The 20849-nt window shown below is 39.8% G+C and overlaps 1 protein-coding gene across 1 annotated transcript; it reads right to left on the bottom strand.

Annotated features, from left to right (window-relative positions):
- Positions 1–65: 65 nt before the first annotated feature.
- Positions 66–20691, bottom strand: LOC114523099. Its single transcript, XM_028543938.1, has 45 exons — positions 20556–20691; positions 20007–20162; positions 19724–19894; positions 19378–19566; positions 18994–19164; positions 18699–18887; positions 18418–18626; positions 17744–17973; positions 16858–17070; positions 16535–16793; positions 15793–16107; positions 14876–15120; positions 14526–14628; positions 14249–14410; positions 13769–13900; positions 13444–13575; positions 12819–13025; positions 12236–12461; positions 12085–12134; positions 11778–11928; positions 11435–11603; positions 10907–11163; positions 10404–10570; positions 10088–10247; positions 9882–10014; positions 9312–9504; positions 9115–9214; positions 8632–8745; positions 8388–8561; positions 7883–8125; positions 7616–7747; positions 7234–7359; positions 6984–7106; positions 6746–6868; positions 5484–5681; positions 5010–5210; positions 4552–4794; positions 4163–4402; positions 2832–3032; positions 2649–2714; positions 2300–2461; positions 2020–2193; positions 1503–1637; positions 924–1127; positions 66–178 (listed from the first exon to the last, which is right to left on the bottom strand). The coding sequence occupies exons 1-44, from the start codon at positions 20617–20619 to the stop codon at positions 925–927; spliced, it is 7611 nt and encodes a 2536-aa protein (XP_028399739.1). The 5' UTR covers positions 20620–20691; the 3' UTR covers positions 66–178; position 924.
- Between the last annotated feature and the right edge of the window lie 158 nt (positions 20692–20849).

Raw genomic sequence — 20849 nt, 5'->3', positions numbered from 1 at the left:
AATTTGTTAATTGTTTAATTAGAACTTTGTTGTTACCATTTTAAACAAAATCACACAAATTTTCACGAGACATTTACTACTGAGACAAATTCATACATATCATTATATTTCAGATTATCTATAGTTAGCTTTAGAATTCTTTCATTCTTGTTTGATCTTTGACCGCAGTAGCGTTAGACTGAAATCGAAAATGAAATATAATTTACGTGTTGCTTGTTATATAATATTAACAAATGTTTTGGAGAATTATTCAGTTAGGTTAATGAAATTTTATCACGAGTGTATAAAGTTTTAAGTTATTAATTTGATTATGGGTTTATTTAATTTCTGTTTAATTCAATAACAACTAGTAATTAGCCTTTCTCACGATGACGAATATGCCGCCATTTTTGGGGTATTTTTTTCAAAAACAGTGAGCGTAAGACTTGGTAACGGCGACTATTTTTAATTTTAGGCTGAATTTATTCTTCAAATGGTCTGTTTATTCTAAAAAAGTTGTTTTTGATGTTTAAACATAATTTTTAAACCCATTTCAGGAAATTGAAAGTACCCCAAAACGTCATCGTGAGAAAGGCTAATTGGATGACATCAGGGTAATTTTACCCAAAGAAAATGATAAAAACGTCCGCTTACAGGTGCCGACAAGATGGCATGTAAAACGTGCCAAAGAGACTCGGGAAGATCTTGAGAGGGTTATTGAACGTTTTGATTGAAAATTGTGGGATTTTTATAACAACAAAAGCAAGATGCCATGGCGAACAGTAAAATTTGAAAACAATACGAGACATTCTGATCACTGGATCATGACTGTTTGACATGGAAGAAAATGATAATTTGGACATAATTAAAAGGTTTTTGAACCGTTTATTAACTGCCAGTTCAACTGAGCTTTCATAACACAATACATTCATAGATGAGCTTACCTTATAAGTCATCAACACTGCGTCTCTTGGTTTTTGCTTTCACATCGACACTGAATAGTTTCGAGTCTCTGCCACCAGCATTCTGTGCTTTACAAATATACCTCCCAGCGTCTGAGAGTTCAACCACCTTAATATACAACTCCATTCCTATCAATTTTCCGTCCAGAGCGAGCAGTGGCGTTCGCAAGACCCTGTTGCTTGAAGCTGTGGAAATTCGTAGAAAGAAAACTGATTTCAATATTTTTACATCACGGGAATTGGTTGTTTGGACTCAGGTAATTCGAATGGAAGGGATGTTGTAGTGCTTAGTTTGACTACAGCGTCTAGCACTAATATCTGGATTGCTGTAGAATTTATCTTTCTTTAATTTCTATTAATTAATAATACGAAGAGAATCGTTCTATAGCCTGTAACTGTTTCATTGCTAGTCAGTTTAAAGGAAAGTATTCACGCCGTATGTGTCACTCGAACAGCACAGGACAGATTAAAGATCACGATCATGAACTCTGGGATCACGTTAGTAAACGCTCGCGTAGTTGTGTTTAGTGCGGTGTATTGCAACATTCTTCCTCTACCTACCCAGTGGATTTCCTACTCGATCAAGTGTTACCGTAGGGGCTGGATCGCCATCTACGAAACATTCCAGGGTCAATTCTTCTCCAACGTAAGCTGTTATGCTTGAACTAGGAAAAGTCTCTGAAACCTTCGCCGGTGCTGAAGAAACAGAAAGCATGCGGATAGCATTAATTAACATAGTCCAAAGCTCTTTCCACGGCTTCACCCAGGTAAAAAGCTAGTCTTACTCTCGAAAAAGACCGTAAAACCGCTTCAGGTCTGTTCGTACGATCCAATTTCGTCCGATCCAATTCACTTGTACAGTTGTACCACATGAAATGTTGTCTGTTATTGATAAAGCAGTACTGCACCGGCTTTAGTTGATTTGCCACCCCATATGCATTCAACTCAACAGACTATAAACCATCCATCAGAAGTGAATTGGATCCGACAAAATGGTTCGTGTGAACAAACTTTTAGACAGGTCACATTTGATGAGGTCTCCTGAGGTGGTAAATTTATAACAAAACGTATTTCATACCTGCGCAACTGGCCAGAGTTTGGCTGCCAGACGAGGACGTAGTCATTCCTTGTGGACAAGGCGTACAAGAGGTCGAATGAGAATGTTGTTGATATGTACCAACAGGACAAGGCTCGCAAGGTGATGATTCATCATCTAGACCATTCGATGAGAATGTGCCAGGTTTGCATTTGGCTGAAATAGAAGAGAAACTCGAATGGTAGGGTTAGTAGTACTGCCAGTTTACTAAGTAGTGAATTCACAGAATATTTGCTGTATTGTTCATGATTACGAGCCTTACCTATGCAGTCAAATTTCTGGATCGAACCAGTCTGCAGCGTTAGACTTCCTTTCGGACAGGACTGGCAACTGACAACACCCTCTTGGTCGTTGTAGGAGTTTAGAGGACATGGTTTGCATTTATTGTCTGAAGAACTGTGGAAATGACCCGTTCCACAGGGATCTGGATAAAGAGGGAAAGATTATGCATCAAGGAGGATCTTTTACACAATAATCTATCGCAGTTTGTGTTTAAACTGCCCCTTGTCTAATGTTCGTTTCCCGATAATATTCCCAAATATATCGACCGGATTACAGTCTGCATACCAGCAGGAGTTATGCTATCATATAAAACAAAAAATGGGACTCACAGCATTTATTCTTTGCAAGAATGTATCCCAAGTCGCAATATCCATCATCATCCGTGGGTTTCGTTACTAAAGGAAATATTTTTTATATTATTCTTTTACTAGATTACCCTACCTATCAGGTCTAAATTTATTTCCCTAGAGATACAGCAGAAGCACTTTGCTATAAGGAGGAATTAATCTTACCCACACAATCAGGAACCTTCGTAAATGTGGTCCACACTCTGTTTTGATACAACTTGAAGTTTCCTTCGCGACAAATGAAGAACGCGCGATCAGGTAAAGAAGGGTCAGCACTGAAACCAGGATCGCACACCAATCGTACGTAACGTGAATTTCCACTGATTTTTCCATTCTTTGGTGGCACAAGAGAAACGCAGGTAAGAGCTGCAATGATAGAAATCAATGCTGAAACAGTGAAAAAAACCTCGTCATTAAAACGTCTTTCTTATTGACTGAGATTCAGATCTGAACATGCGATTTGACAACGAATGCAAAAGCGTATAAAGTCTGGAAATCTTAGGTTGTTCTATGGAGTTAAACGCCCAATATTTTTTACTAAAATCAACAGAAATACGTTTTAGTTGTTTATTAGATGATTTCACACCGCATTATTTGAGTGATCTTAAAAACTTTAACAATAGCTTTTAGGCCCTGTCTACACGATGCCGGAAGAATTTGAAAACGCAAAAATATTTATCCGTTAAAATATTTTTCCGCGTCCACACGTAAACACAAAAACGGCCTGAAAACGCTAAAGTTATTTGATCCCGCAATACACCTGCATGTTTTCCACCCGTGTGTCACAGGTTGGATGTCGAATTCAAAGCAAGAGTCTACCAAATCCAAAGTAAAAAACAAGAATGAGGCCTTTGTTTGGACAGACGACAAGCCCGAACTCATAAATATTGTTGTTGAGTATCTATTAAATGCGTGTCGTGAATAAGAAATTGTGTATAACCATACTCCGACATTTTGGACATGTTTCTCTCGTAAAATACTTCTGCAAATGCTACAAGAATTGCCGAAGATTTTACTCACGATGAAAATAACCTAAATAAGACTTATTTGAGGCTAATATAGTAATATAAAGTCGAACATAAGCCACCAGACTTGAAACAAGCCTAATTAACATGGAAACGACTTGATACGTGACGTCATCGTTTTCAAATTTATCCGGCAAAGCTGTCCACACGTATCCGCTCAGCCGTCGTTTTCAAATTCTTCCACTCTGGAGAGTGTTTTCAGACTCTTCCGTTTTCAGTGGGCGAAAACGCCGGATACGTGTGGACGATACGCGTAACCGTAAGAATATTCTTGCGTTTTCAAATTCTTCCGGCATCGTGTGGACGGGGCCTTAATGCATCTTACTTCAGAAATTTAATGCTTATAAATAACACAAAATCATTTTACTTCCTAACAGACTATTAGTCTCCCTAGTATTAGCTGATGAAAAATTTGTAAAGGCACGCATGGCCGCCCCTTATGAACGGTAGCCACAAATGAAAACAACTTACGTTTGATAGTTACAGTAAACGAGCAGTTTGCAGAGTTACCAGCGGCGTCGAAAACAAAGTATGATACTTTTGTAGTTGTGCCTCGTCTGAATTGAGATCCTGATGTTTTTGTCTGTAGTTTATTCGTTACGGCAACATTATCGCTGAAAGTTGGTTCGGTCCACGAGACTGAGAACAGGCCATTGTCTGTTGTATGGGATACACTCGCTGGACAGTTGGTTATGATTGGTGGTGTTGTATCTGTCGGAGGAACGATAAAAGATTGGTTAATATTTGATACCACACAACAATACTCCATAATATAGACCCCACACCATACGTAATAATAAAACCCCACTTACTCCTATATGTATACTAACCACCCAAACCCTTATCACACCGAAACTCACCTTTAACAAACACTTGGTAGTTACAAGACTTCACAGAACCTTCTAAGTTACTGGCTGTCCATGTTACCAACGTTTTTCCTGCAGGGAATTCGTATGCGCTGTTTAAGTATCCAGGATGAACAACTAGTTTCTCCATGTTTGAGTTGGGCAGTCTCCATTGTTCGCCCAAGGCAATCGTGCTTCTGTCAGCTGGTAAATCTATCTCCACGTAATGTGGACAAACGATCCAAGGATTTTTGTAAACTGAAACATCAAAGAAACAGTGTTAATAAACAAGATAATTCTGTGGAAACCAGTTAGCTATATCAGTTCTAAACTGTTCTTCCTAGAGATCGAGTAAAGATCATCTCTTATTGATCGAGTGTTTCTACAGAAGGAAACCTAAACTAAACAAACTTTATTTATGCTAGATAGATGGGCTATTATTATGACACTTTAAGCATTAAAACATATTTTACCTCTTTCACAGGTAGATTCCATAGCCTCGCTCCATGATTGGTCAGCTTGACAACTCTTGTACCTAGGTCCCCTCAACGCGTAACCACTGTTACAATAGAACACGCATCGCTGGCCAAATTCGCTACCACTTGGATTGCTGGCGCATGATGCGGGGAAAACGCCTCCATTTACAGGCGCTTGAACCTTGGGGCAGAGCAATGCTGCATACAGAAGAAAAGGCACAATAACTCTTTCTGGTGAATATTACTTGACTTACCCAACCAACTCCATTCAGTTTATTCTATCTGAACCTTTTACTTCAGGAGAGAATCTAAGTTGTACCTGACCTGGACAAACCCTTTGTAAGTAATTTAGCTTGTAGATACACCACGTAAGTATTTAATACTGCAAACTTTCGATCTGTTAACCCGGGTCCTCATCAGTGCAACATGAAACCTTTTTTAAGCAAGAGTTGCGCTCTTTTTATGACTTACGTTTACAGTATGGTGATCGTCCATCAAATGTACCATCAATTTGACAAGTTCTGTCTGTTTGGCCTCCAGTGAGTTGGTAGCCCAGTTGACATGTGTAGGAGCATTTTGTGTCGCGTCTAATGTTCGCTCTCTTGTTATCGCAAATATCCGGTGTCAGGGTTGCGCGGAAAGGTTTGATCAGCGCAGGACAGAGTTTTTCTAGAAAGAAGAAACGAGAGTATGAGAAGGTGGTGATGGTGATGATCATGGTTGTGATGGTGATGATGGTTGTTATGACGGTGGTTATGATGATGATGACGGTGGTTATGATAGTGATGATAGTGGTTGTGATGGTGATGATCATGGTTGTGATGGTGATGATCATGGTTGTGATGGTGATGATCATGGTTGTGATGGTGATGATCATGGTTGTGATGGTGATGATCATGGTTGTGATGGTGATGATCATGGTTGTGATGGTGATGATCATGGTTGTGATGGTGATGATGGTTGTTATGACGGTTTTATGATGGTGATGATGGTGGTTATGATAGTGATGATAGTGGTTGTGATGGTGGTTATGATTGTTATGATGGTGGTAACGATGGTGATGATGGTGATTATAATGAAAGTGATTAATGGTGGTAATGATAGTGATGATGGTGGTTATGATGATAGTGATTATGATTGTGATTATGATGGTGATAATGATGGTTATGATGGTGGTTATGATGGTGGTTATGATGGTTATGAGGGTGATTATGATGGTGATAATGATGGTTATGATGGTGATTATGATGGTGATAATGATGGTTATGATGGTGATTATGATGGTGATAATGATGGTTATGATGGTGATTATGATGGTGATAATGATGGTTATGATGGTGATTATGATGGTGATAATGATGGTTATGATGGTGATTATGATGGTGATAATGATGGTTATGATGATGGTTATGATGGTGGTTATGATGGTTATGAGGGTGATTATGATGGTGATAATGATGGTTATGATGGTGATTATGATGGTGATAATGATGGTTATGATGGTGATTATGATGGTGATAATGATGGTTATGATGGTGATTATGATGGTGATAATGATGGTTATGATGATGGTTATGATGGTGGTTATGATGGTGGTTATGATGGTGGTAATAGTGATAATGGTTATTATGATGGTGATGAACATGGTTATGATGCTCTGGTAGTGATGATTATAGTGATAACGGTGATGATGATGATCACGGAAAATAAGAATGTTTCAATATGGAACGAACCTTCACAACTCTGAAGATCAGCCTTCAGTTTATATCCATCTCTGCAACTACACCAATAACCTCCAGCGTAATTATGACAGTTGTGTTGACAATCTCCATTGTCTGTCTGGCATTCATCAATGTCTAAAACCCAATTTGACTCGTGATACTAACTGTGTTTTGTTGCTTCCCCCACCCCAGGTAAAAACCGTTACAATAAGACTTATGACTGAGGAACTTCAATATTACGTATGCATACCTTTGCAACCATTTTTATCGTTTTCAAGCTCGAAGCCCTTGCGACAATCGCAGTTAAAGCTGCCAACGGTGTTCTTACAGACTTGCTCGCATCCAGCATTGTTGAGACCGCATTCATTGTAGTCTGAAAATTGATGTGAAATATGTGAACCTGATCGTCAACCTTTAAGACATTGCATTGGCTGATCGATGTATGTATGAGTGGAGCAATTTTTTATATTCATCAAAATTTCTTTTCATTTAGATTGTACCTTCGCATTGAGTTTCTGAGTTTTCTTTCAAAGAGAATCCTGATTTACAATCGCACAATCTTCCTCCAGGAATATTTATACACTTCTGTTGACATCCGCCATTGTTAACCAGACATTCGTCAACATCTAAAAAAAAGTTTTTTAAATACCATCAAGATAACACAATCCACACAAGAATAGCTCAAGAGTTACATGCAATTTCGAAATCAGTTGTTTTCCCTGGTTTCCCCCCCCCCCCCCATCAACAGATATACTTCTAAATCTTCATGAACCATTTCGTTCGCCTCGTTTATACGAAGAGAAATCATAAAAAGAAGTAGCTTTGCGTTTCTAAGTTCGGTAAATCATCCGTTAAGGTCTGGACGCAGCCAATGCTCCTTACCAATGCAAGTCGTTCTATCATAGGCCAGCTTATACCCAACTCCACAAGCACATTGGACCTTTCTACCACAACTGTTGTAGCAAATCTGATCACAACCACCATTGTTGAGCAAACATTGATCGCCGTAGCCACCTGGAAAAAAAGCAAATTTTGAATGTAACCACAAGAGGGAATCTACCCTAAACCAAATAACTAGGTCTTGGTGATCTATCACATTTACTCTGAATACGTATATCATGGAGTTCCAAGACGTTAAAGTTGGCTCACCTAATCTTGAATACACCATGACCTCGCACATGGTAAGAATGCCTGTGCCAAACATCTGGACACGAACGTACTGTCCTGGTAACGGAGGCTTGCATTGGACACGCACAGCCTCGTTATCGCGCGCCTGTCCAACACGATCGTGGCACGTGGGGTTGTTTCTGTAGTCGTGTTTATCGTTGCCAATACGGACTTCGAAATTCTTCAAACGGTTGCCATATTGAGCACGATTCAGAATCGTTACATCTGAAACAGACAATGTTTAGGCGCTACAGTTTGGCTCAACAGGCAATGCCATAAGTCAGGGTTTAAGTAAAGACTAAAGCGTGGTTGAGATTTATCGAGTTTACGACTCGGAGGTGAAGATACCAAATACAAGATGTTTTCGTTCGTTACTGAGCTAGTATTATGGCTGTTAATGAGGTTAATGACACTCGGTATCTATACTTCGATTGTTTGGAAGTGCCATTCTTTCTCAAAAAATATTAAAATCTAAGATTCAACAAACCAGTGACAACATATTCTTTCAGTAAATCTACTCGCCACCAGGGATTGCTCTCATCGTTTGTGTGAGTACAACTTTTCAATGAGTAGGCCGTACTGAAGGTGCCATCAACCGCTCGACTTGAAAAGCCATTGTGTGCGGTGCTCGATTGTTCCGTTGGTTTGTGTTCAGCCAAGTCTAAAGGAATAATGAAGAAATAAGTCAAAGTGCCAACGAGGATGCAGTATTAGTTAAAACACATTCTTACTTGAGCTCCATTTTGAACAAACTGTAGCCAGCGATTCGTCCCAGACTTCAAATCTTTGGTCAAGACGAGCTTGTTCGAAGTACGTGCATTGTCTGAGTTCGATATGGTTGTCAACTGGAAAAACAAGTTTTTTGAAGAGTCACCTTAAAATGTTAAACTATTTGTTAAACCATTTGTAACATTGGTTAGTTGTTACTACAGAAGGAAACCTAAACTAAACTAACTTTATTTATACTGGATAGCTCTATCAGTTCTAAACTGTTCTTCCTAGAAGTCCAGTAAGGATCATCTCTTATTGATCCAGTGTTACTACAGGAGGAAACCTAAACTAAACTAACTTTATTTATACTGCATCTGTGTGCATGGATAGGTCTATCAGTTCTGAACGCTTCTGGACTTAGAGGTCCAGTTAATCAGTTGCATCCAAGCTTAGTTACAATCGTTTGAAAGTGTACATCCTGTAGGTATCATGCGCATGCTTACTTGGAATCCACGTGAAGATATATCTCTCCCTGTTATTCGCCTCGTTATTTTCACATTTGCTGCGCAACACCAAGCGATTGCCATCACTTGGAACATCCCTCTGAAAAAATATATCAGAGTTTAACCGGAAGAAAGTCAAACTGAAACAGAAAGCTTAATTGTTTGTATCGTGTTGAAAATAAATATAAACTGTTTACCTCGTCCCGAGGCTGGACGCATTTTCCGCTGCTAAGATGTTTGAGAGAGCCACCTTTAGTGAATCCAAACTTATGTCCTTGACAATCGCCATAGAGACCTAATTCCACGCCATCTGATACCTGATCACGAACTGGTTTCACACACATCCCAGAGGTGTGCCATAGATAACTATCTTGTATCATGAACGCAGCCCTTGTAAAAATTAATATAATAACCATCATTACATGGTCACCATAACTAGCATCATCAATATATCACCATCACTACCATCATCAATACATCACCATAACTACCATCATCGATATATCACCATATCTACCATCATCAAACGACAATGGGCGAAAAACGAAATACTCCGAAAAACGGAATACTCGACCATGGTCGATTAACCCGGTTTAATATATTATACAACAGTATCTTTACCAAGGAATTTAAGAGGAAATGCTAGTATTCATTTTGGCAAATTTCGTGAAATTTGTGAAATTTTGACGGATGCATTTGCATTATCAGTCTAGATCCCCCCTTGCATTATTACCATAATCATTCAACTAACGCAACTGTGAACTTACTTCGCTATATTACAAGTTGGATACATGACAAGTCTGGTGCCTTCTGGAATGTTATTTCCCCCGCTGTTTGGATGAATACACTTGTATGAAGTTGTCTGGACAAGAGATCCTGGCCCAAAGATCGATGTCTCACCTATGAAGATGATTTCGCGATCATTAAGGCAAATCTGCATTAAAATACGAAAAAGCATGATCAGATTTCTTACCTGTAGACCAGCACAAATCAGTTCGTCTTCGTTTGATGGTTCTCACTTCCAAATCACATTCCATACGTTGGTTGTCAGTCTTGGTATCACAAGTTGTCTGTTGCAAAACTGAGCCAGCCGTATCGCCGCTTGTATCCACACACAACTTCGAGTGGGCATTCTAAAATATACACACACAGCCGGCTGTTACTACAAGAAAAAATCTAACCGAAACTTATTTCATGTGGAAACCACTGTCCTTTCTGAGTTTTTTTTCCGGAGGTCCGTTACGAGAGGAAAGGGCGGCGAGCTTAGATTTGGTAGGTCTTTTACTCACCACAAGCAATCCCTTAAGATTGTACGAGAATTTCTGTCGTTCATCCATGTCATTACAAGCAGTTAGACGTAGTATAGCACCGTTGGTCTTGGAAGGTGCATAAAGACATGCGCCAGATCTTGATTCATCATCCGTGCCTGACTGAGTGTTTTCAATCATGAATTGTTCTGAAAACAAACACTTTTTTCCAGAAACGAAGTTGTATACAACAAAACGAGAACAAGCACAATGTGATTCACATATGATCTAAGATAATGTAAACCAATGTAATTCAGCCTTAACTGCAATATTGGTATTTTAAATATACATACATATACATACAAAAATAAAAAAATCTAAGGTTGCTCGTGTGCTTCCTGAATAGTTAATACCATTGTTTAGAACAATCTATGCCTTGCTTTTCTGCCTAATCTGCTATAAGCCCTAGCTCGGAACGTTTAGCACATTTGAAGCCGTATCAAGGCTTAGTAAATCCTAATCTATGCCTCTTCATCATTACCTACCAGACAACTCAAAGTCAGAGAACGGATTAGGATCATCGTAAACCCGCTCATCCGTATCCGACTTCGATCTTGGATTAGCCTTATTCTTGAAATCGTCAACGCCTTTAGAGGAGGTTTCTTTTATTGCAGCAGAAGGATTCTTAAGATTCAGGTTCAAACGAAGATTGAGACGTTTGCCAAATATCGTGAAATCGACAGCAGCTGCGAAGTTAACTCTTCCGCCTACGGTGTTGTCAATACCAAATTCAAATTGTATGCTAGAAAAAAAGTTGAATTATGTGACTTTGTGTGTTTACTGTACTGTACTGGGTGTGATTGACTGCATCGTGGTTGACTGCATTGGGGTGTGGTAAAGAGTACTGGGTGTGGTAAAGAGTACTGGGTGTGGTAAAGAGTACTGGGTGTGGTAAAGAGTACTGGGTGTGGTAAGGAGTACTGGGGGTGGTAAAGAGTACTGGATTGGGGTGTGGCAAGTCTGGACAAGATAAAGTGGGTAAGCTGGAAGCCTGGAACCCAACCTTTACCAACCTGTGAATTCTGAACAGTTGTGTAAGAACGAATTGAATGGCAGCACTGATCCAACCACACGCCGCCTCGGCCGCCTTCAAAGCAACAACAGCAATATCCAAAACATGGCATAAACCTTTCCCAATGAACTCCACGGCACGACAAGATCCTTCGCACAACACTGACACAGCTGAAGTGAAATTTCAAAAAGTTAGATTTCAAAACCGAGACCGTATTGGAGGGAATGATGAAGAAAATCTGGCACTAGACAGCACAAATGCACAATCAGTTCCACAATGCTCTCTCTCTGTAAACCAAGTGTGTTAGTTTAACCTTACACGACCGTGATTATCCACAGACATACCTTGGCATCCTCCACCAACAATACCCTCACAAATGATTTTACTGATAAAACGACGTCTTCGGATGTGCTCTTCAAACAGTTGATTTCTCATTCTTTCAATGTCACGCTTCTTCTTCCAGCCTCTGAAAACTTTCTTGAAAAATCGTCCAACCTGTTAATGAAAATAGCATTTTTATAATAAAAACTCCAAAATAATTTCAAGACTAACCTAGTTGATGTATAAAACAGTTCATTCTTCTCGTTATTAAGACACTACGAACTTCGCCAAGCAACGGTTAGCATTACATTTACAGTTATATTAGCTTACAGGAGCAAGTGCTTTTCCGATTGTTTTCGCTGTGTTTTTGACCCAATTTCCTAAAGATCACAAAAACACGATAGCATCAAACGTTACCATGGCCGTACCTTCTTGTAATATCAACCACTTCTAGAGCAAGGAATACATCTTATGTCCTTACCTACAGCATTAATCGCTCCTCCAATCCATTTTCCAGCCTTATCCAAGAATCCTTTGCAATCGTTTTCCGCTTTCTTACATTTCAAGTCGCGACAACGATCGCATTTCAAAGACATCTTTCTCTTGCATTCCTCTTTCTTTCTTTTCACATGATCCTGAGCGCTTCTTAATTTCTTCTGCGCCGCGTCAAACGCTCCTTTCACCGCTGAAGCAGCCTCATCTAACGCCTGCGGATAATATCGATTACATATCGATTACCTAATCAGACTTATCTCTTGATAAACGATTGATATTCCATGATGATGCATTGAGAAACGTGTTTATGGGAATGATTTTAAAAGAGTAGAGTGTACTATTGACGACCCATTTAAACTATCTTTAACTGCTGTCAGCTACCATTTTCGGGGCCGCAGTAATTGGGTTTTCCTATTGCGGTAACCCTTTTTTCTTTCTTGTCTTTTTTGTAACCGTTAAGTTTGTCTGTCCGTTGTTTGTCTAAGTAGTTTATTTACTTATGTAATTTTTGTATCTTCTTTTAATTGGCAAAGTTAATAAATTAAGTTTACAACAACAACCGCGCATACCTTGTTTAATCCAGAAAGATCTACTGTTACTTTAGCATAGAATTTGAGTAGCGAGAAATCTTGTGCGTAGTTGGCGGCGACATAAACCTCAGCCTTGATGAGATTCAGGAAGCTTCCTCGAACGAGAAGCTGGAATTCTGTCATCGTTAGATTCATGTTGGCATAGACGGAGATACCAAGGATGCTGACGAAACCTTCGAAACGACTCTGCCATGGAAAAAGAGATGAAGAGTTACAAGTGGTGGTCTAGTGTAGGTAGTATACTACAATAAGCTGTCGTGGTTTGTGTCTGGACTACCTGAGAAAGATATCTCAAACGTGGTGGTCCAGTGTAGGTAGTATTCTACAATAAGCTGTCGTGGTTTGTGTCTGAACTACCTGAGAAAAATATCTCAAACGTGGTGGTTCAGTGTAGGTAGTATTCTACAATAAGTTGTTGTGGTTTGTGTCTGAACTACCTGAAACAGATATCTCAAACGTGGTGGTCCAGTGTAGGTAGTATTCTACAATAAGTTGTCGTGGTTTAGGTCTGAACTACCTAAGAAAGATATCTCAAACGTGGTGGTCCAGTGTAGGTTGTATTCTACTTATCTACAAACCGACGGTGTAATATCAGTGAACTTACGTTGAGATAGAAGGGTTGTCTTCTATATTCCAGGAAGAAGAAGGGTCCCAAATGTTTCTTAGCTGGACTTCGTACGAATGTGAGTAAACCTTGCCAATCAATTGGGTCGAATTTGAGATCAGCCAATATGTACTATCGGGAGAGAACATCCGGTTAACATAATTATAAACCAAAACTTCATTTATACTGAATAGCTCTATCAGTTCTAAACATCTTTTATTGATCCAGCGTGACTACTGACATACCTATTTCAACCTCTACCCAATAAACTAAGTAGACAATTCGCCTCAAACTTGACAGATAAAAAAATTCGATGTTAACTTACATCTTCACTGAATATAACCTTGGCATCGATAGTGTAACCCAAAATTTGAACTGCACCATCGAACATCACGCCTTTGGTAATACTTGGTCCCTTGAAAAATGTCAGGTCGATTGCCTCGGTCGCGTATGAAAACTGTAGATGCAAGAATGGAAATCATTTAATAAAGAATTGTATTGTTGTGTTGGACAATAGTATGCTTGCACAATGAACGATATTTCATGTAAATGTAGAAAAAGATTAGGAGACAAAACGTTGGGTGGACTGTAGATACGAGTGTGGAATAAACAAGTTGTTTTTTTAAGCGTTCTTCTTGAACTGGGGCTTCTCAGACGAACGAGCTTTGCTAGGCGTACGTAACAGTGCAATTATTAATAATTGATGACCAAACTATTCAAAACAATGGCTTAAGGCTACAATTAAACAGTAAAGGGAGCGGTTGTAAGAAAGCTGGATGTCAGAAGAAATTATGAAATGACTTACAGTCACTCCACGCGGGAATCCAGTGTCTTCAATTGGAGGAGGAAGCTTCAAATTTGGAGCAGCCAGTCGGAATATTTTCCCTAATGTGATGGCGGCAATCTTGAAATAGACGAACTGAGGAACGCCGATACCAAAGTATGCTTGTGCATAAAAGCAGTGACCCTAAATCATCCAAAGAATAACTGTTTACTTAAATTGTTTTTTATCTTTAGTATTTCTCATAATGAGTGATATTTCACACATTTCCTTGTATAAACAAGACCGTGAAACAACTCACATCGTTTGAGAAGTCAGCAGGGGTCCAGCAATCTACTCCAAGTTGAACCTTTCCTCCGAAATATCCTCCAGTGGGATACGGGGAACCAATCACCCATTTGATACTGCGAGAAATTTGAACACGAATACGTTTATTAGACAGTTTACCGAGTTCTCATCATTCAGTTCGCAGCACGATTCATATTTATTTTAATTCACAATTTGCATTTCTCCAGAAAAGGAGATTTTGCATATACTTCTTTTGGTTGAATTTAACTGAACTTAAAGGTTAGTAAATCTTTCTCTTGCTTTATTCTATGTTTCGAGCCACTGAATTTGAGTTATTGCAACAGAGTTAGTAATCTCTCTTACCCGAGGACAATTTCGCCAATGGCCAGCCATTTGAGGCCAAACGCCTGTCTCCACAGGCCAGACATGTATAACGCACCCCCGATAGTATTCTTCGTTATCTCATACTCAATAATACCGCCGACGTGAATGGCAGGAGCTGGATTTTTTATTCCATCACGGTCGACTACAATGCCTTTGTTGACGGGAATCTTAACTTCCACCTGGAAACCGAGCTTGAAAATGTGCGAAGAGCCATTCTTCTTTGCCTGGATGAAAAACACTTTTGGTCAATACCGCCATATTTGTAGATTCATGGCTCATACGTATAAACAAAAGGGTCAGTTATAACAGTCAATTCTGGCAAAAGGGCACGTTCGGTTTGTTTGCGTCTCTCTGTTATATACTGAGAACAAACAAGGGATTACTACCTGAATAGCCCAAGGTTTTTAGAGTATTTAACAGTTCAAATAATTTTGCTAATAGCAATTTTCAGACACGCTTTCGTACTGAAGTTGTAGCAAACAAACTATTTAATATTTCGATATGCTTAACTGTATTTTCCTATTTTCATGCACACCTTTTTGGCTGCGCATTTAAACAGCGTGTAATAGCTTTATGCTTCAGGGGCTGGTTGTATCAAGCCCGTTTAGGCTAAACAGTGGATAAGTCAATATTAAATAACACTCTTACATCTGTCTTGAGTGAGTCAACTTGAATATTATGCACTGAATATGTAGTTGTAAACAGTAACTTTGTATTAAGATAAAAAGCACTTAGTTTGCTTCTTGAATAAAACGATAGACTTGCTTTCTATTTTGGACTTATCCACCGTTTAAGCTAAACGGACATGATACACAGACCGGCCCCAGAATAATGCTATAGCTGAAATTATGATGTTTCTGAAATCAAAGTATAACTCCACGACCATCTCCACTCACCTCAACATACAGCTGCACTTTTGAGAAGCTTATGTCATCTGTCAAACGAATATCCCTGAAACCTGCGGTGACTTTTAAACTGTCTTTCTGAATATGGCCAGTCAAGAAGAACGCAATATCTGGACCCAAGAGGTCTTTGCATCCCGTGCAGAAGCCGTTTCCTTTGCAATCTTTAGGCAGGGAGACACGAGCGGCAATGAAGAGATCTTTTGGTATGGCATTTGATATCAGGCTGTGGAGAGGTTGCTTGGCGTAGTTCGTTTCCGGAGTCACCTTGATCACGCCTTGGGCTGCAGGACAGTAGCTTACACCAATCTTCGGGGAAAGGATTTTGATGAGAGAATGAAAAAAGATCAAGATGGAGAAAGGAGGAATACATGAGGATAGGGAAGGTGACATAAGGAAGGAAAGGGTGAAAAGGAAGGGAAGGTGAAACAAAAGGGAGCGGAAGGGATAAGGAAAGAAGGGAGGGTGGGTGAGACGCGAGATAAGAAGAGAGAGGTTGAAATATGAGAGGGAGGGTGAAATATGAGAGGGAGGGTGAAATATGATAGAGAGAGGATGAATAAGGTGGAGAGGGTGACATATGAGAGGGAGGGTGAAATATGATAGAGAGATGATGAATAAGGTGGGGAGAGGGCGACATATGAGAGGGAGGGTGAAATGAGAGAAAGGGAGGAATAGAGTAGAGCGGGAGGTAGGAATGATTTAGACTACATTTGATAAATATAATTCGACTCACTTGAAGATCGATGCCTAGAACATCCAGGAACGATATTTCTTGTCCGGACAATCGTTTTGATAACGCCCCGAACGATTCACCGTCGAAAGAGAAACCAATAGCGAAGATTCTGTGGGCTTTATTAGGGTTTGTCAAGATTTCGACGTGAACTGGGACTCCGAAGACATCGACGGAGCCAGTCACTCGGAATGTGCTGAGCTTTTTCATGTTGTAAGCGTACGATGCACGTTGCAGTTTTAAACCCAGTATACCTGCAGTCCTAAATAACGAAAAAGTTCATGAATTATTGTGAATCTCCATGATTCAAAGTGGAGGTGACTTACTTCATAGCGCTCTGAACTTGCATAGGATATTGGAACACAGGGAAGCCAGCTACGTCTGAGAATTTGTCCACTTCGAGGGATTCCGCATGACCAGATGCTTCTAATTGCCCAGATATCCGCGTGACAACGCTATAAAATGGAGCGTTCTCGACACGCGTCAGGAAACCCTTCGCTTGGAATGAATTTTTTATCCCCTCGGTATAGAAGGTAAACCTGCACGAGAACGGAAAGAATGAATCATAAAAGTTGAAGGGAAAACCACTTGAGTTTGGGAATGCAACTTAGCAATCCAAAGAACTGAACTACAATATAGCCTTTACTTCGCTCTCATACGACTAGAAAAAACTAAACTAAACTCCAATCGTAGTAACTCTGGGTGTTCTTAATGTTCTTTTAGAGATTCAGAAAAAAATTATTCCATATTTTTGTAGAGCTGCTAGTTAATGTGAGAACAAAAACTGAACTAATTTTGTTTGTACTTCAATAACTCTATCGGTCATATCAATCCAAGTTTGGAAGTTCTATCAGTTCTAAGCTGTTCTTCCTTGAGGTCCAGTCTCTGATGTCCAGTAGAGATAATCTCTTATATTGATTTAGTGTTACTACAGAAGGAAACCTAAACTAAAATAACTCTATCAGTTCTAAACTGTTCTTCCTAGAGGTCTAGTAAGGATCATCTCTTATTGATCTGGTGTTACTACAGGAGGAAACCTAAACTAAACTAACTTTATTTATACTGGATAGCTCTATCAGTTCTAAACTGTTCTTCCTAGAGGCCCAGTAAGGATCATCCCTTATTGATCCAGTGTTACTACAGGAGGAAAACTAAACTAAACTAACCTGAGTGAGTAACTTCGTTCTAAACTCGATTTCATTAATTACTCACATGACATTGACTAGGGTGAAGTCAGTTACTGGTGTATATTCACCAGCGACGTGGCACGCAAACTCTATATTCTTTGCAGCCAACGTCTTGTCCACAGTTATTGCAATTCCGGGGACGTTTTCGGTTTCCGCTGGGCGGTCAAATGCTGGCAGTAATTCCGCGTTTCTATAGCTTTTAACTTTTCCGACTACTTTGCTGATTGGTAGTGGATCTTGGGGTTCGAAACAGTACTGGTAAAAAAATGATTACTATGATTGATTGATTGTAGTGGCGATGGTGGCGGTGAAGATGATGATGGTAATGGTGAGGATGATGGTGAGGATGATGATGATTGCAATGATGAAGATAATGGTAATGATGATGATGATTGTAATGGTGAGGATGATGATGATTGTAATGATGAGATGATGTAATGGTGATGATGAGATGATGTAATGAATGATGATGATGATTGGTAATGGAGGATGATGATGATTGTAATGATGAAGATTAATGGTAATGGTGATGAATGATGGTGATTGTAATGATGAGATGATGGTAATGATGAATTTGTAATGATGATGATGATTGTGATGGCATCATGGTTGAAATGAGGAGGCTGATGGTAATGATGATGATTGTAATGGTGAGAATGATGCGATGATAGCCAAAAAAACAACAACTCTTCCTCAAACCTTGGTATTGTCACCATCGGCTTTCATCGCAAAGAAGCCACTTCTTAAGATATCAGCGAAGTCTTTGAAATCATCATTTAAAATCTTTGACGGTAGAAGATTACCAAACGAACCAAGCACTGCGTACATCTTTGTCGTCTCGCACTCCAGTCCAATGTACGATTCATAGCGTTCAGTCACAGCTTCGTCGGGTAGAACTTTACTTGGATCTGAGAAAAATAAAGAGAACAGAATAAGGGTATATACCAGCAGCTCACGTGCTTAACTCAATGCAAACTTACCAGCGCAATTATCAGCAGGTGAAGGGCATTGTTGTATTTCCGTTGCCATTCCTTGACAGTCATCGCCATTGTTCAAAGGAGCTGGATTATCGCACCGTCTCGTTCTGTTTTGACGGCCCATATAACAATATCGAAGCTCGCTGCAAGGCGTGAACGAACTCCACTGGCCCCATCCACCAGAACGATCGCCTAGCCAAAACACAACTTGCTTTAAATGGACATCTGTTTTACTGCACGTATTACCTGAAATCTGGGTTGTGAAATAACAAAGAGATATTGATGTTGATAAACCCACCTGGACAATCTCTGTCCTTGCAAGGCTGCATTTGATATGCATCACCATCACAGTTTCTCCCGTTGTGTGCTGGGAAGGGCGAGTTACATTGACGACTCCGAGCTTGAAAACCGCGATTACAAGACTGGGAGCATGGGGACCATTCTGTCCACGGACTAAATCCGCCGTCGACTGAAAAAGACCAAATTGCAACTCATGAATGATCAATCTATAATCGTTCATTTCAACATGATTTAGCGTGGATTTTTAAAGAGCTTATTATGCCGAAAAACATTAGTTTTCTTCCGTGATAAATATCCAGTCTTCCTCTTTCTTTCAAGCCGTTTAGGCCAGTCTAAATCCCTGTACGTTTCTACGCTGTGTTGGATTACGCCCCACGCATACCTGGACATGGTTCAAAACAACTTAGTACTTCTTCGGTCGCGTTTCCATTACATGGTTTGCCGCCATTCTGGGGAGGTGGGGAATCACAACGTCTTGTTCTTTTGATCATAACTCCAGGGGATAGACCACAGGGTTTGGGACAGTCCGTCCAGTGTGACCATGGCCCCCACTCCCCGTCCTGGGGGCCAGCTTTAAAATAAAGAGGTTTGCAATGTTAGTGAACATCATTATACTATACCATACACCATGTACCATTTCTATCTTATCAAAACTATAGTTCACCTTGAATTATACACAGAGTAACTTACTTTCACAAGGCCAGATACATTCTAGTTTGGTAACTTACTTTCACAAGGCCAGATACATTCTAGTTTGGTTTCGACAGTGTTTCCATGACAACCAGAACCTCCTCCTCTGGGCTTAGGATTATCACAACGTCTGGTTCTGTTGACCACAGAGCCACCACAGATGTTCTCACAAATACTCCACTGACCCCATTCTGACCAACCACCACTTACTATAAGTAAATGGCACATAAAGATACCTCAGTCAAGTAAAAGTGCAAAAGTGCATTCATTCTCCTACAGCACGATCTCAATGGCACAAACACCACGACAATTAGACCATACCTGGGCAATCTACACTCTCGGCACTGGGCCCAACGCAGTATGCCCCGTTTTCGTCGTTCTTAGGGTTCGTACATGTCCTTGTTCTGACCTTTTGATCACCAGCACACTGTCCTGGGGCACAACCACTCCATCCTGACCATGAAGACCACCCTCCGTCTGTAAAAATAAGTAAATTTCCCAACAAAGTCCCAACTTAGATGAGCATTGAAAGTCGACGAGGGAGAGAAGGGGACACCCTCCTCCTCCAGTCAGAATCTCGCCCGACCGGTGCGAGGTAATGTCCGGACAAACAACACTTGTTCCCGTTTCGTAAAGGCATTGATATGGAATTTCTAAACTATAACGAAATTGTACCTAAGGGAAGTGAAATTTGACTAGCTACGCTTGGCTGACTGTTAAGTCTTACAACTTACACCCACACAAAAATATTTACTAGTTGAAACAAAATCCTTCGCGCAAAAGATATCGCTAAATATGTCTCTGGAATAGTAATATCTAATTCAAGCATCAGATCATAGCGAAAATGAAAAGTAATTTGATTCATCATACCTCTGCCATGAACAGATTTCGAATATAAAACTAAAAATATCAAAAACACATAAAATCGTCCCATTTTTTTTAAACTGAGACCATAAGGCGATGAAAAAACTTGCAATTTTCAGAAAAGCGTTTATCCTGTATGAGACCCACCTCGGCCGAGTGGTCAAAGATAAAATAAACGTTGGAAAGGAGGTGAAACTATTACGAAACCTATTATCTTTTTATTTGATTTTTATTAACTCTTATTGCTCAGCTGTCATGAACTATAGCAGCTATGTTTGTTAAGAATTACACAATAATTAT

The sequence above is a fragment of the Dendronephthya gigantea genome, unplaced genomic scaffold (genome assembly GCF_004324835.1).
Source record: "Dendronephthya gigantea isolate DGI-Jeju-01 unplaced genomic scaffold, DenGig_1.0 000026F, whole genome shotgun sequence".
Lineage (NCBI taxonomy): Eukaryota > Metazoa > Cnidaria > Anthozoa > Malacalcyonacea > Nephtheidae > Dendronephthya > Dendronephthya gigantea.
This window is presented reverse-complemented; position numbering and strand designations above follow the sequence as displayed.

Coding starts and splice junctions, on each gene's coding strand:
- LOC114523099 (XM_028543938.1), bottom strand. CDS start 20,619: ATGGGACGATTTTATGTGTTTTTGATATTTTTAGTTTTATATTCGAAA. Junction 8,746..9,114: donor TATCTTCACGTGGATTCCAA/GTAAGCATGCGC, acceptor TTGTTTTTCCAG/TTGACAACCATATCGAACTC. Junction 1,638..2,019: donor AACTCTGGCCAGTTGCGCAG/GTATGAAATACG, acceptor CTGTTTCTTCAG/CACCGGCGAAGGTTTCAGAG.